The 15,756-nt window shown below is 36.2% G+C and overlaps 2 protein-coding genes across 2 annotated transcripts; both read right to left on the minus strand.

Annotated features, from left to right (window-relative positions):
• Positions 1–23: 23 nt before the first annotated feature.
• Positions 24–5,353, minus strand: LOC9305709 (phosphatidylserine decarboxylase proenzyme 3). The gene is made up of 21 exons (XM_021017715.1): positions 5,012–5,353; positions 4,838–4,917; positions 4,721–4,745; positions 4,574–4,633; positions 4,412–4,480; positions 4,109–4,198; positions 3,974–4,024; positions 3,648–3,731; positions 3,352–3,443; positions 3,103–3,255; positions 2,919–3,003; positions 2,597–2,708; positions 2,369–2,469; positions 1,996–2,043; positions 1,555–1,701; positions 1,299–1,394; positions 1,126–1,200; positions 927–1,019; positions 656–742; positions 511–561; positions 24–356 (listed from the first exon to the last, which is right to left on the minus strand). Exons 1-21 carry the CDS (start codon positions 5,195–5,197, stop codon positions 231–233), a joined length of 1,911 nt encoding a protein of 636 aa, XP_020873374.1. The 5' UTR covers positions 5,198–5,353; the 3' UTR covers positions 24–230.
• Positions 5,354–7,130: 1,777 nt separating this feature from the next.
• LOC9305710 (ABC transporter B family member 2) lies at positions 7,131–13,588 on the minus strand. Its single transcript, XM_021017576.1, has 13 exons — positions 13,190–13,588; positions 12,949–13,003; positions 12,666–12,841; positions 11,614–11,814; positions 11,238–11,497; positions 10,600–11,140; positions 10,099–10,478; positions 9,582–9,979; positions 9,234–9,475; positions 8,910–9,157; positions 8,108–8,520; positions 7,638–7,978; positions 7,131–7,558 (listed from the first exon to the last, which is right to left on the minus strand). Exons 1-13 carry the CDS (start codon positions 13,430–13,432, stop codon positions 7,355–7,357), a joined length of 3,702 nt encoding a protein of 1,233 aa, XP_020873235.1. The 5' UTR covers positions 13,433–13,588; the 3' UTR covers positions 7,131–7,354.
• Positions 13,589–15,756: the final 2,168 nt, after the last annotated feature.

Below are 15,756 nucleotides of genomic sequence, written 5' to 3' on the forward strand. Positions count from 1 at the left end.
ACCTAGCAAAAACACTCAACAAAAAAAGCGAAATACCGTAAACATTAACAAGTATCACTGCCCGGGACATATTACTGGTGTTTATATATACAGAGCAAAGTCATAGTGTATCAAACAGAGAGGAATTGAGTTCTTTCTTGATAAAAAGAGAAAACTAAATCAAATCAAACCAAACCAAACCAAAGAAAATCATCTGTCGTTTCGTACTAACTCACATAGTTTGAAGCAGTTCAGGGTTCAATAACACAGTTTTCTATCTTTGGAAAGGAGACACCTAGTTGCATTCCAACAGTAACTAATGTCTCCAAGGACCTAGCACTGTTAGCTAAGAGATCCTCATCAATCTTAATCGAGTCCTGCAACATGTCACGTGAAAGGTAAGGTTGATGCAAACGCAATAACTCATCCAGGGACAGTATTACAAAAATGTAAGATATTTTGTCACCAGATTTTCAAATCAAGACAATTGATTTCTAGGGTACTGTAAGAAAAACAAAGTTAAAAGCTAACCTTTTCAAAGACGCTTATAACTGTGCTTCCACCAAATGAAAAGTAACCAAGCTGGAAAAAGTGGAATGTTAAATTAGAGGCCGCTTGCATAAGAAACGATTACATATCTTTCAATTAGAAAAAAAGGTTCAGCAGAATTAATTACCTCGTCCCCTTTCTTCACATGGTCTCCCTCTTGCCTAACAAAGGTGATACTACCAACCATTGTCGCTCCAATCGCAACAAATGCGACCTGTTACATATAATAAGCTGAGATCAAGTTCTGTGACAATATCAGATTTTATCATACAGCTTCGTTTGTAAATTACAGTTTCAATTTGAGTTCATAGTATCAAGCACAAGAGACAACTGAGAAATACTTTGCATCAGCAGACCGAGAAAAAAAAGATTTCAATGACTTATACGAGATGACAAACCTTTCCAAACTCTGCTGTTGATATAATTACGACTGTCCGTTTATTCTCAGTGAACACATTACAGTACTTGCTATTGACAGCAATCGGATTAACCTGAGAAGCAACGTAGATCAGCAAGGATACAAAAGAATCTTTGATAAGAAAATACGGAAGAGAAGAATGCTCTTCAACGTAAAAAGGTAGATGGATCAGTACATACTGTATATAAGCTTCCAGAAACATTGACAAACTTTTCAATGACACCAGAGACAGGAGAATGAAAACGATGATAGTCCTGTAATAGATCAATAAATGCATAATGAGAGGGAATAAAAACGAGTGTTCTGTTTTAGCTTTTGATCAAACGACAAGAAGCATGGAGTCCTGTTGTACCTGTGGAGCCAATCGGAATATCACCAAAGATCCATCAAGAAAAGCATCTGACTGCACATCATTCCCAAGGAGGCCTTTGATTGAAAACTTACGGCCCTGACAATATTGAAATGAGTTGAAAAATTTAGAATATCGACTAACATTTGTACGGTGTTGCGGGTTATCAGCTGCATCACTTGTGTTAAGAGCTATTCAACGTTTCATATGCCTAGCTTGCAGAATTACTATATCGTAGATACTCTAGAGGTTGCTTTACCTTGATCCAGAACCGCGTGCTATCATCCACCGATTGAAACGACATTAATCGACAATCAGCAGCAGATACAGCAACATCATCCTGATCCATGCACGCAATTGGTCTTGCACCAGGCTTTAACTCCCGTACGAAGAATTCATTGAACGTCTGCAAGTAAAATGACCATCTTTCAAATCCATGAAAAGTACACAAGCTTTATAGTTACTAAATTATCAAGGTTTTCTCCCATCTTCGATAAACCCGCAAAGGACTTAGCTTAGATTTACCTCATTGTCACTTAAATATTTATTTTATACCTAGCCACAGACTATTATGTTTTAATTTGTAGAAAACCATACCGTGAATTCTCTTCAGTTAGACTTAGATCTGAAGTCCAACAACTAGTAACACTTTTATTGTAATATCGTGGTTGGAATCATACCATGAGTTGCCTTTGCATACCTTAAAATGGTCCAGAGGATACTTGACTTCGGCCATGTTTATTTGATCCTGCAACGAGCAAATAATTCAATTTTTGGCGTTCATGTAAACTTACAAAAGGAGGGAGATCCTTTATAAAACCTAGGAGATCTACCCATTGATCTCTATAAAGCATACGAGAGGACTGTTTCCTGATCCCTATCGGGAGATTTCACACAGTATTTCAATTCCCAATAGCAATATAGATTTTCTGTTAATATTCATCGAAGTTTTTCTAAGATATTCTGTGCTGTATAGCAATATATCAATATCCCAAGCCACAAGCCAAGTTGTGTCAGGCTTAAACTCAGCAGCCATTTGACACATAATAACTTAACAAAAAGAGAATCTACACCTTGAAAAACTCGAGAAAGCTGGGTATATTTTGGGCAGATTCAACTGTGTTCATCTTCTTCCCCTGTTTCTCAGAAAGGTTCTGCAAAATCTCTTTTGCTCCTGCATCAAGGATATCAATCCAGAATGAAGACTTGTTGCTTTGATACAATGGCAAGAATGTGTAGCTCTTTATCACAAAGGCACTATGGCCAGGTGCATATTAGAGGTGAAGGACCCAGTTCGTTACCTTGGTCCATAAGCCGGAGTCCGATTTTTGACTGGTAAATAGCTCTCATCGACATAACAATCTTTGAATCAATCAACTCTTCCATGAGCCTCTTAGTCTTCCGATCAATCACCTAAAGCATATTGAAGTAAGTACAGTTTTAGTGCATTTTCTCACCATTAGGAGATACTCAAACGAACCACAAAAAATGATAGGAGGAATGCAACAAATATCAGGCATCTCTCAAGCATTATGAATGTAGAAAATCAAACAACTTGATAATTGGCCGCCAAACGAGATGTTTATCATGACATAAACAAAAGTAGTCAGAAAGGAAATATACCACAATATGTGAAGCACTTGAACCAGTATTCAAACCAACATCATAAGTTGATAGATGAGTCCATTCACTTAGTTTGAACATCCATCTGACAAAATGTTAAAAAGTTGAATGCCGATCAAGCAAAGAAAACATATAAGTTATTTAGGATGTCAAATTAAAAGCTAGTAAAAACGAGAAATCTAACCCATATGAAGCCTGCCTATCAGTCAAGAACCCTCCGGTCATCGTTTGATTACCAGTTCCTTCGTCAAAACAGAGAGTCATATGGATCATTGCATTGAGCTTGTCAAGTTGAAGAGCCTCACCGCAAACCGGACAACTATTTATAATTGGCTCCCTGCAATCAATGCATGTAAATTACTGGGATTCAAGGATGTATAAATCAATATATATAAACAGAAGTTCACATAGGCAATGTATATAATGTTATTACTGTTCCTGTTGAACGGCAAGAAGTGCAGCCAACTCATCAATTGTAACAACACCATCCCCATTCAGGTCAGCGGCTTTGAACAACTCCTCTTTCTGGTAATCAAGTCAGTGAAAACATATAGAGTGCCTTCAGAAACAAATGCAGCAATCTAGCAATATCTAAAAAAACTTTTGCCCAGGAGACAACTTTTGGTACTTGAAATTTCTCAGAGTAATTGCTACTTCACAATCGGAAACAAATACATATACAGAAGCACGCAAAACAGATAGAGGTGACAAAGCTGCTGAAGGTCAAACCTTGTTAGCAGCCACTATATTCCCAAAAGCATTCATCAGATCAGAGAACTCTGAGAATGAGAGTTTTCCATCTTCGTCATAGTCCTGCACTTAGATGAAGGACTCCAACAATCAATTATAAAAGGCTACAGAATGCCACAATGTTCCATAGAAAAACTGCATAAGAAGCCAATGAAAAGAAAAAGGTAGCTGGGGAATCCGATTAAAAAAATCTTTTCATCAATCATTGGAAATTCAAGAAAACTAAAATAATTCCGCAATGGGGATATCATCACAAAACTTCACAAGACCAGAATAGGCAGAGTGGAAGATTAAGTAAAGCATACCACTATGGACAAAATACGCTTTGCAAAACATGTCTCGGTTTCAACAGGATCCTGCGAATGTTAGTAACCAAAAATCAGAAACCATTCCCACAGCATTTTTTAAACAACCGTTTTAAAATATAACATACTGCATACCTCAACGGAGCATGAGACAAACATGCTGCCAACAACATTAGACGAGGCCGGGTCTAACAGGTCAAATGATTTGCAAGCAGAGTCAGGTTCCTATATCACATTACATACAATAGAAGCAAAATAAACAAGTAAACAAACAAATCTTTTCATCGATTTATCAGCTAAACTGTGGCAGAATCCCCTCAAACAATGGAAGACAAGTGATAGAAAGAAACTTGCTGATACTTACATTAGTTGAGCTAGAAGAAGCCGATACTAAAATACATAACTTAAAACAGCTTTGATATGAAAAACACTACTGACCTGCACTACGAATTCAAGTAGATCAAGCTCACAATAACCAACGATATTGTTCTTCAAAAGTCTATTGGTCTGCATCAAGAAAAGGAAAATCATCTCAACCGATCAATAAATAAACGCCAAATCTAGAAAGCAGAACGTGTAAAAACTCTGATTACTTCATACCTCAAATACAGAGATTCTAGCCAGACTTGGTCCATTTTTCTCCAGGAGAAGCTTCTTTTCCTATATACAGAAAAACACAAAACCGATACAATACCCAACTATTCAGAAGACGCTATAAAAAAAAACTGTAATCGGGAGTTTTCCTACCGAATTCCAAATCGGCTTCTCTGTGCTGCAAATTCATCAGAAACAATACAGTGTTAAGTATAAGATTCAAAAAAACTAACGGAGAAAATCGAATGCGAATAAATGTTGGTAACCTACGAATCTGAAATCTGCGAACGGAATGTTTGTTCCCCGAAGGAAACACAGGCGAGCCACTTGTCCTTGAACTTCATCTCCGCCTAAGAGAAGATGCCAAGAGACACATGACTATCGTAATCGAAATACGAAGTTGACTAGGACAAAATAGAAAGGAGAGAAGTAACAAAGCCGTACGCCGATGAGAGTGAGAAGAGCAATGCCGGCGAAATCATCTGCGCTCACAGATCTCTGACTAACCAATCCGGAGACGCTTCCGGATCCTGGACGACTAAGACGGCGGCGGCTGCGAAAGTTCTGAATCTTCTGTCGCATCTTTGATCGGCGCGACTCTTTCGCCTCCGTGGAGTTTCCGTTTCCCATGGCTCTCTAACTCTCTAGACCTCACGCGCTTGGTAATCCTGTGGATCGGAGATTCGGAGATGGAGGAAGAAGAAGTCAGTGAGCGGCAGTGACCGGAGTCTTTCTATTTGCAAAATACCTGTGTCACCGAGGTGGAGAGGGAATTTATCACACCGAGTACTTTTCCTATTTTTTTTGCTTTTTAATTTTTATTCGCCTGTCTCGTTGAATTATTAGTTTTTGCTTTTCATTTTAAAGTCAAGACACTATTTATAGTGTTTTTTTTCTTTATTTAGGCTATTTATAAGGTCTAAATGGTAACCGAAGAATCTGGCTGAATCCGGCTGGATTGTTGAATCTGGCTGAATTTTTAGTGATTTTTAGCTGAATCTGGCTGAATTTTTACATTTTCAAATGGTAACCGCTGAATCTAGCTGAATTTTTTTGTGCTTTTCAGCAGAATCTGTCGAAATAATTAAGACTTTAACTGAAATATCGTCAAATAATTACGAATATTAATAGAATAACTAAGGAAAAATATCTAAATAAAATAGATAAAATTATCTAATAGTCTAATTAACTCTTATACCAATAAATAAATACTAGAATTAATATCTTTTTAGCAAAATTGAGTTGTTCTTCCAGATCTAATTTTTGTACTATTAAAAAGATATAATTAATTAATAGAAAGCTTTGTCAAAGTTTTATTGAAAAATTAATTTAAAAATAAACATGATAATATAGTATAGATTATCTTATTGATTTTTCATTGTTCTCCAGCAGTTTAAATCCTTAATATGATTAGGATTTAGGATGATTAACAATTTTTTTTAATTTGATATTTTAAATATTATTTTAGCATAAGTATGAGTTATTTTTGCAAAAATTTGGAAAATTATATTTAATTATCTAAAATTTATTAAAATTATCTATAGATATCTAAACATAAATATGTCTCTTGTCTATTCTGGTAATGATTTTATGTGTATGAATTATTCATATATCGTACTTGTATGATCTAACTTATTTTAAAATATAAATTTGATGTGTAATTTTTAATAGCCATAAATATTTTAATTCGAGTTGTGAATCGCTATAATCCAAATTTTTATCTGAAATGAACATACTATGTATCTGTTGATGTTGGAAAAACTGTTGAATCTGGCTGAATTCAGCTGAATTTAGTTTTATGCAAATGGTAACTGCGGAATTGCTGAATTTAGGTGAATCTGGCTGAATATTTTTTTCTTGTTACCATTTACACTCATAGTTTTTTCAAAAAGAGGTTTTCATTCCAAATAATATATATATATATATTTTGTCAAATAATATATATATATATATATCCAAAATGTTTTTACTTTATTTAATTAAAGCCAGGGCTTACTATTTATTTATAAGTAACAGATGTGGGAACAAAGGTTTTTTTATGCCGAAAAAAAAATACAAACATTTACCATATTAAAGATGATGCTTGACATTTTTTCTTCTAAAAAGTAATTAAAAAAATTTCAGCTTGGTGAAATAATTAATATTAATTTGACTTTGCCTTTATTTGTGGTGATGGCTGCTTTTTTGTAGTGGACTAAAGGGTTTTGTTATTTTGTAGGACATGATGATGAGCTCTGGATACTCCTAAATTCAAGTTGTCCTTTTGTTGATCATTTCCTAAGTTTCCTTGGAGAATGTCGCAGTGAAACGTGTTGACGATAAGGACAGTGGTCAATAACTTAATCCAAACTTGGGCTATAAAAAATTGTTTAAGAGGATTGATTGATACGGATATGTAATAATGTAACTATAGATTTTAGCGTTATAAAATATGGTTGAAGGTTTTTGCTTTGGGTGAAAATGGTTGTATTGAGATGAATAATTGGAAAAGATTAAGTTCTAACAAAAATATGCACTTTCATAAGACTTTAAGAAAAAGTGAGATAATTAATTTGAAAACAAATTAGAAACGCAAAATTCATTTGAAAATACATAGTGATGTTTTTAGAACATTTTCCGATTTTGGATTTCGTAACTTATTTTTCTACCGTTGCATGTAAACTCGCCAACGGTAAATCAAGAGGATTAGGATAATCACATCGAATGAAATACTGTATATGATCAATTTTTTCCACAAAAAAAAAAGAAAAAAAAATTAAGAGTTTTTCAATAAATAAAGTATAGTACTTAAGGTTGTTGCTGCTGCTGAAGACTGATGAGTTTAAAATATGGACCAGTCTTGTTTAGAACGAGCTTACGGTGGCTGCCTTGCTCTACGATCTTACCTCCATGTAATACGCTTATCGTGTCAGCGTTCTTGATCGTCGATAGCCGGTGAGCAACCACCACAGTCGTCCGGTTAGTCATTAACCGATCCAATGCTTGTTGTACCTAACAATATTCATTCGTTGTTAACTCATAAGTCCATGTAGATTAAAGTCTACAAAGTCTAATTGTAAAGAAACCCTACCACACGCTCAGATTCAACGTCCAAAGCGCTTGTGGCTTCGTCAAGTAATAGAATCGCTGGATTCTTGAGGATGGCTCTAGCGATAGCGATCCTCTGTCGCTGACCGCCTGACATCTGAACTCCACGTTCACCGACTTTGGTAGAGTAACCTTCCGGGAGAGAGGTAATGAAGCTGTGAGCGTTTGCAAGCATGGCTGATTCTATGACTTCAGATTGAGATGCTCCTTCGTTTCCATACAATATGTTCTCGTAGATTGTTGTGGCGAAAAGTGCCGGTTCTTGTTGAACAAGACCAATATGTTTCCTCAGTGCTTTCAAATCTAGTTTCTTTATGTCTTTTCCTGCAAATGGGATAAGAAGAAAAAACAGTTATTCAGCTAAACAACCACTTTCTTTTGATGCAAGAAACCATAGTGATTTCTTGAAACGCAAGAAATTTGTGCTCAGAGGTTTAAGTCTAGTGCACTCACCCTCTATCATAACTTTTCCGCCAGTCGGATCATAGAACCGGAGAATGAGTGAAATGACCGAACTTTTACCGGATCCACTCTGTCCAACGAGCGCCATGCTCTTTCCGGCACGAACTATAAGATCAAAGTCTCGGAAAATTACAACATCTGGTCTCGAAGGGTAGCTAAAGTGGACGCCTTTGAGCTCAATTGTGCCTTCCACATTAGTCAGCTCCTCGCTGGTTTCTCCAACGATCTGAGTTTTCCTGTCCAAGATCTCAAACACGGACGCAACCATCTGGTTTCCTTTCAGCAGATCCGGAGCTAGAGCTAACGTCTCACCCATAGCTAATGCCGTCACAATCAAAACCATGAATGTTTTCATCACTGATTTGAAGCCCGCTAATCCTTTGTCCATCAAAGTTGATCCGTACCTATCAAACAATTGACAATTCAATATTTATAATCAGAAGATACTTTTTTTTTTTTGGGCAAACTCAGAAGATACTTTTTCATTCAAAAAAAAGATCAGAAGATACTTTTTTATATAAATAATTTTGAAATAAACACAAATCCAGCATATGTACATACATTTTTTTTTGTATATGCACAAACCAAACCTCTTTTTTTGGTTGGTCAGCGACAGAGGATCACTTTTTTAGTTCGGACATACTCTTCACAACAAAGCTGAAAACATTGAACCAAACCTAGAAATCGAATCCCTATGCCTATTCTTTTTTGGTCTGAACCATAGGTCTATTAATTTCAAACCTTTTATAGTTAATTTATCCGTGAAACTTTGTGTATATAGAGATAGACATACCAGAGGCCGAGGCCATAGGAAGAGAAAATGAAGAACTGAGAGACACCGTAGAAAAGTCCTGCAATTTGTCCACGCCTGAAAGAACTTTTGGAAGGTTCTAAAAGCTCTCTTGAATAAAGTTCTAGAATCTTTTCCTCAGCACAGAAGGCGGCGACCGTGCGGATGTTGCTAACAGACTCTCCGGCCAACATGTTGGCCTTTAAGTATGCTTTGTTCAAGTCTCCTCCATAGCCTTGCATGAAAAGTTTCTACAAATATAACAAAAACACAAACATAAACATAAACGCAAACGCAAAATTCAAAAAGTGGCAAGCGTTGCGTTACCTCGCTGATATGTCCGCTTATAACCAAAGGGTATGTGGCCAAGACAACAAGAGTGAGACGCCAGTTGAGTATAAAGGCGATGATAAAAGAGGTCACAACTAGACCTAAGTTCTGCAGTAGAATTGTAGACCTATCGACCACTATGGTTTTAAGCAAAGTCGCATCGCTCTCAAGCCGCGATGCCAACATTGAGCTTGTGTTGTCCACCTCATCAAACCACCCGATTTCATTCTTCAAGATTGCTATAAAACCAAACACAGAATAAGTATCACATAACAAAAATTGGGATCTCTAATTTCTAAGGATGTTAAATTTTATTATTTATTTAAAACTTGCATTGAGACGAACCTCTAAACATATTTTCGCGGACACGGAGAGTGAGACGCTCGCCCATAGTACCGAAGCAGATATGCTCAATGGTGTAGACAATTAGGGTGATAATGGAGGCACAGCAAAAGAGGATAGCGATCTTCTTGATCTCTTTTTGAGTCTCATCCCAACTATTGTAATAGGAAACTAAGGCCTGTGCGACTCCAAGCGCGAAAAGGGGCATCTGAGATCCAGCGATAAAGGCACATATCGTGCCACATACGCCATACATCCAGTCCGGACGGATCATAGAATAAAGACGTCCCACCGTTACTTTCACCTTTTTGGATGGCTCGGCCCCATCCGGTCGAGTTACTGATTCCCTTTCTGAACAGAAGCTCGACCTTGTTCTTGATAGTTCCCGCGAGTATTTTATACTGGAAAATATGAGAAGAAAAAAAACGAAAAAACAGCTATGAGAATTAAGGGTTTGGTTTTTATACCTAGTTCTAATGAAAATGTTCAGAGACAAGAGTATGATGCTAAGCGACAGTACCTATGTGGCCTGCTTAGCGTGCGATTCAAGGAAGGGTTACGCTGCAACGAGGAAGCCTCTTGAAGACGAAGAAGAGAAGAGTAGGCTCCGTCGGGATTAGATATGAGATTCTCGTGGTTTCCAAACTCAACTATTTTCCCTTCGTGCACAACTGCTATGATGTCAGCATTTCTTACGGTTGAGAGTCTGTGTGCAACCACCACCGTTGTTCTCCCAACCATCACTCGATCCAGCGCTTCTTGCACGCTTTTCTCTGACTCTGCGTCTAAAGCACTTGTTGCTTCGTCGAGTAATAGTATAGACGGATTCTTCACGATTGCTCTTGATATAGCAATCCTTTGTTTCTGTCCACCAGATAATTGAATCCCTCTCTCGCCGACCTATTAAGTGAAAAAGCAGAGTTTTAGAGTTTTGTTGATGTTTCTTTTACCCTAAGGAATTAGTGGAATATAGGGTCTATAGTTCATTATTTCTTGTATTCTAAGGTATCGATTGACAGACCTGAGTCTCAAACCCTTCAGGGAGGTTGTTGATGAACGAAATGGCTTCCGAGAGCTTTGCGGCACGGTTGATCTCCTCAGCCGTCGCGTCGTCTTTGCCATACAGAATGTTCTCACGAATCGTTGTTGCAAACAGAGCTGGTTCTTGGTTAACCAAACCAATCTGTCCCCTTAACCACTTAATATCCACCTCATTGATATTGTTCCCGTCTAGCAACACTGCTCCAGAAATGGGCTCGTAGAACCGCTCAATCAAAGATATGACCGTGCTTTTCCCTGATCCACTTCCTCCAACAAGTGCCACAATTTTCCCGGCAGGGATAGCTAGGTTTAACTTGTCAAAGATCACCACATCGGGGCGAGATGGGTAGCTGAAAGTCACGTCCTTGAATTGAATGTGCCCGTCTACTTTCCCTAGTTTACGGCCGGATTTTGCGCTTGCTTTTGTCACCGTGTTCCGTTCAATCATCTTGAAAATCGGATAAGCAGCAGCTTTTGCCCGTACAAACGCAGAAATATCCGGCGCCGCTTGTCCAAGTGACCTACACAAAACCCCAAAACAGACACTTCATGATCCACAAAAAGAAAATAAAGGAAACGTAGAGAGCAAGCAAACAAGATAGGAATATTATATATTACAGGCCGGCGATGACAACGTTGAGCATAGTAGTGAATGATTTGCCACCATTGGCGATATCCTTGTGGACTACAACGCTTGTGAACCATACGAGCAAGGCCCAAGACAGAAACAAGACACAGTGCATCGATCCAAGACCTAGTCCTTTAGTTAAACCGGCTTTTCTCCCGTACTTGTACGTGTTCTCCAGAGCTTCTCGGTATAATCTCACCGCCCTTTCTTCACCAGTGAATGCTTGAACGGTCCTCACATTCCCGATCACCTGGTAATCACATAGATATATGTTACACACTAGAACTAAACACTATTTCTGAAAAACAAATTAAAACTATAGACACTTCTATAACTATAAGTTTCCTTGTCTGAGAAGTAACCAACCTCTTCCGCAATCTCACCGGCCTTGATGTATGATTTCCGGACACGAGCGATAAGTCCGATGGCGACGAACGCGTAGATGCCGCCGGCTAGAGCGATTAAGGGGACTATGGAGAGAGTGACAAGACTTATTTGCCATACACTAGTGAATCCAATTGCAAAACCAGCTATGAACCGGCTTATGTAGTGCAAGAAATTTCCTACCTGCAACAAAAGTTACCAGTAACCCAGACAAATTATCATAAAACATCAACTGGATTTACCTGATCACATTTTAAATTTTAAATTTAAGCGATTAAACCGTTTTGTGGCTGGCTAGCTTTAAAGAACCAAATATAGGTCAAAATTAAATCGTATCAAACTCAACCGCCTTATAAATGCAAAATGCAATGCAGCTATAACCGAATTAAAGACAATGCATTTATTATTTTTTCATCAATGACCGAAGTATATTTTATAAAAGGAAAATAAAGGGATCTATACTTCCCCATACTTTATTAGTGTCTCAGAAAAATGAAGAATATAATCACCAGCTACTACTAGAATACGGTTAGAAAGTAAATAAGTAATGAGAAGAGATGGACGCATGCCAAAAAATCTCTTTATTGAACTTGAAAAATGATAATTCAAAAAAAAAAAGTGTTAACAGAAAATGAAATCATCCTTAAAATTGGATTAAGCCATTAATGTTACTCACATTAAAACTAATACGGAATTACGGATTGAAGAACCCATGTGCGAAAAAACGACTCATGTAAGAAATTTCTATATTTAACGACCTAAATGTCGTTTATAGGTTTGAAAAAAAAGTTTTTATCGACCGAGGCAATGCCTTAATTAGCAGACTTTAGTTGGTATTTCCACAAAACAAACAATTATTTGTGTATATACTTATAGTATAACAAAGTCGAATACATTTATTTACTAATTGATACTAAAAAAAAGAGAGAGTAATTGGTCTATTAACGAATCTAATAATTGAAGTAATTAACACAAAATGTTTACAAAAAACAAAAAAGAACTCAACGCCGGTTTGTTTCGGTTAAGAGAGGTACCTTCTCGGAGAGAGCATCTTGGACGACGAGGATGTCGGAGGTGATGGCGGAGATGACTTCTCCGGTAGAAGCTTCGGTGTCAAATAAGCTTATGTCTTGGCTCAACATTGACCGGAGATAAGCTCTCCTCATCTTCGCCGCTTGCCTCTCTCCCGTATGCATCCAACATGCAACCTCTGTTTCCATTTTTTATATTTATTTACTAATTAAAAAATGGGTTACTAATTTGAAAAATGAATTAGGATTCAGAGAAATTATTTGATTTTAATATATTATTATTTACCTAACCATGACGAGAATAGTATAGCCACACTCAAGTATACAAAATCCAACGAGTACTGCACCAAAATAAATAAAATTTAAGCCGAGCAAACATATTAACAAATATAACAACGGATAATTAGCATAAATATGTAACTAATTTCAATATGGTAAAAAATTTAAAAATCAGGTAAAAATTCACTTCAACCCCCGAGTTAGAGCTATATCATAAGGAAAATGAATAAACTAAAATATTGAAAAACCTTGGCGACTCTGTGAGAGGCTTGTTTTGGGAAAAGATAAGCAAGACCGATAATGTTGATGAGTTTGCCGAAGAAGATGAAAAAGATCGGAACCGAGGCGCCATGAATGCACGCTCCTACGGATCCAAGAGTCATGAGAACACAATCATAGAAATCTGCGAAGGAGAAGAGCTTAAGCAGTGACACTTTTGGCTGCTTCATCTCTTTCTCCTTCTCCGGCGCCGGATCACCGGACGGCTGCATTTTTTCAGCTTAAAGTGTATGTATAATTAGTTGGAGAGGAAAATGAAATGAAAATAAATAAATATAGGGAAAGAAATTAAGGGAGGAAAGTGGTTAGAGAGGAAGAAGATATAAGAGAGAGATACATTAAATGAATGAAGACATAAGACCAAGTTTATTGGTTTCAGCGAGAATTGTTTGGTGTGAAGCTCTCTGTGTGTGTGTGACCCTAGTTAATAACTCTCTTACTAATAAAGTTTTATCACTCCCAAATTTTGGATTTTTGTTTAGTTTTAACCGAATTATGTTGGTAATTACTTGTAGTATTAATTTGGTACTTGCGTAGTTTTCTCGGTTCGTTATCTTGTTCAAGGTAAGGTAATGAAATTGAGAGGGTTAATAATGGTGAAAGGAACAAGTGTCGATTTTCGTGTAGAAGAGTTTGCTTATCTGAGATTCTGAGGTATCTTTTAATTCAAAAATGTCTTTTAAGACTCAGTTTTGTAATTGTCAGCTTACAAAGATAATTCAACTACTCCTATCAATATTTATATGTTTTAAGTGTATACATTAACTGACTAAAAATGCAGTCACTAAATAAATTTGTTTGTCATTGTTAACAACATTAGAATTTTGAAATTTATTACTTCAACTTTTATGTATTTACAGAAAGCTGATAACCACTACTTTTATAACCTGTTGAGAATAAAATTGGGAAAATACGAATTATAAATTTAATATCAAATTTTGGAAAATTTTCAACCATTTCCATCGATTATTTTAACAAAAATTTTAGAAATAGAAAGAAATTGATGAAAATTATCTAATAAACTGACATAAACTCCATTATACTGTAGTCTGAGAAAACGAAACCAAATCTAAACTCTCTAAAAATAAACCAAAAAATGTCCACCCCTCTTCAAGACTTCAACACGTCGCCCCTACAATGAAGTTAAAAAATGTTGTGAAAAAGGAAATTCTTGTTAAGAGATTAATGATTGTATTTATGTCAAAACGCGTTCACATGTTGTTGGTTTGGACTTTTGATGTATGTCCGCTGGATTAAGATTCAATAAAGACATCGATACCCTTCTACATCACTTCAAGAAGAGAAGAATTATATCAAATTCATGTCAAAAAACTTCAGAATTATACACTTTCTTAAGTAAATTTATATCATCAAAACTATTTTTGATTATATTTTTTAAAAAATTTCTGAAAACAATATATGTCGTCAAAATAATATTTTCCAATTTCTTAGAGACAAATTTATGTTCCAATGGCTTTCATATTTTTTTTGGATTCTTGACAATTTTCAAGTTTTCAACAAGTATCGGACCATAGAACTTCTTTACCAAAAAGAAAGAAAATAGTCGATCCGATCAACTATTTCAATATGTTGCAAATAAAATAAAAATTAAAAAGATGAAAAGAAAAGACGCCAAGTCAAGAAGAAGAAAAATTCTTTTAGTTGGTTGTGGTGATGACTGATGAGCTTATAATGTGTTGGGGTCCAGTTTTCAAGCATACATGTTTTTTTGGCTGGGCTCGAATGATGCATAGTCACGTACTGAAGTGACCAAGTCTTACGATTCGACGCAGTTGTTATATCATATATTCTTTTGATTCGACTTTTTTCCAGATATTTTCGTTTTGGCATGGTAAAAAAGATATTTCTTTTTACTTTCTTTTTCTTCTTCTTAGATTAGTACCGGGTTCGTAGTATTCCAATTATTTTGCTCTTAATTAGGGGTGATACCTTATCAAATTTTATGTGTATCCAATTTATAAGTGAACTAATCCATATTTTGGTTTTCTAATTCATTCTCAACCAGATTGACTGACGTAAGAGGAAACTAACCATGCATGTGCAACTACATATACTGATATAAGAAACCAAAACCAACCATGCATGGCTAGTAACAATTTTTGAAAAAGAAGTCAATAGCTGATATACATATAATTTATATGAACATGGTAAAAGTTATATGATTATCCATCAACAAGTGATGGTAGCGTAGATATGAGCGCAGGGGGTTATGATTTGTGAAGGACTTTCAGTTTCAAGAAAATGAACTCAGGGAAGCTCCAGCTTCGTTTGAATATATATTACTAATATTATGCGATATCTTTATGCTTTATGACTTGATACACAAATCTACGCATTTATGCATATACATGAATACATGTCCGTAATATACATTCTAAGGTAAGTAAATTACCATCTGCAGTCCATTTTTCTTATGTGCAACTTTACTTCTTTAAGATTGTGAGATGAACCAAACGATCAAACACTTAAAACTGATAATTTCCCAAGAAATTGATTGTGACGTAGAGACTATATA

Source organism: Arabidopsis lyrata (assembly GCF_000004255.2).
Source record: "Arabidopsis lyrata subsp. lyrata unplaced genomic scaffold ARALYscaffold_7, whole genome shotgun sequence".
NCBI lineage: Eukaryota > Viridiplantae > Streptophyta > Magnoliopsida > Brassicales > Brassicaceae > Arabidopsis > Arabidopsis lyrata.

What these genes read in the sequence shown, in the direction of transcription:
- LOC9305709 (XM_021017715.1), bottom strand. Translation starts at nt 5,197, where the DNA reads ATGGGAAACGGAAACTCCACGGAGGCGAAAGAGTCGCGCCGATCAAAG. An exon ending in CGTTCGCAGATTTCAGATTC is followed by an intron (nt 4,746 to 4,837) that starts GTAGGTTACCAA and finishes ATGAATTTGCAG; the next exon opens with CACAGAGAAGCCGATTTGGA. An exon ending in TTGTCTCATGCTCCGTTGAG is followed by an intron (nt 4,025 to 4,108) that starts GTATGCAGTATG and finishes TAACATTCGCAG; the next exon opens with GATCCTGTTGAAACCGAGAC.
- LOC9305710 (XM_021017576.1), bottom strand. Translation starts at nt 13,432, where the DNA reads ATGCAGCCGTCCGGTGATCCGGCGCCGGAGAAGGAGAAAGAGATGAAG. An exon ending in CCTCTCACAGAGTCGCCAAG is followed by an intron (nt 13,004 to 13,189) that starts GTTTTTCAATAT and finishes ATTTTGGTGCAG; the next exon opens with TACTCGTTGGATTTTGTATA. An exon ending in AAGATGCTCTCTCCGAGAAG is followed by an intron (nt 11,815 to 12,665) that starts GTACCTCTCTTA and finishes CTTTTGTTGCAG; the next exon opens with GTAGGAAATTTCTTGCACTA.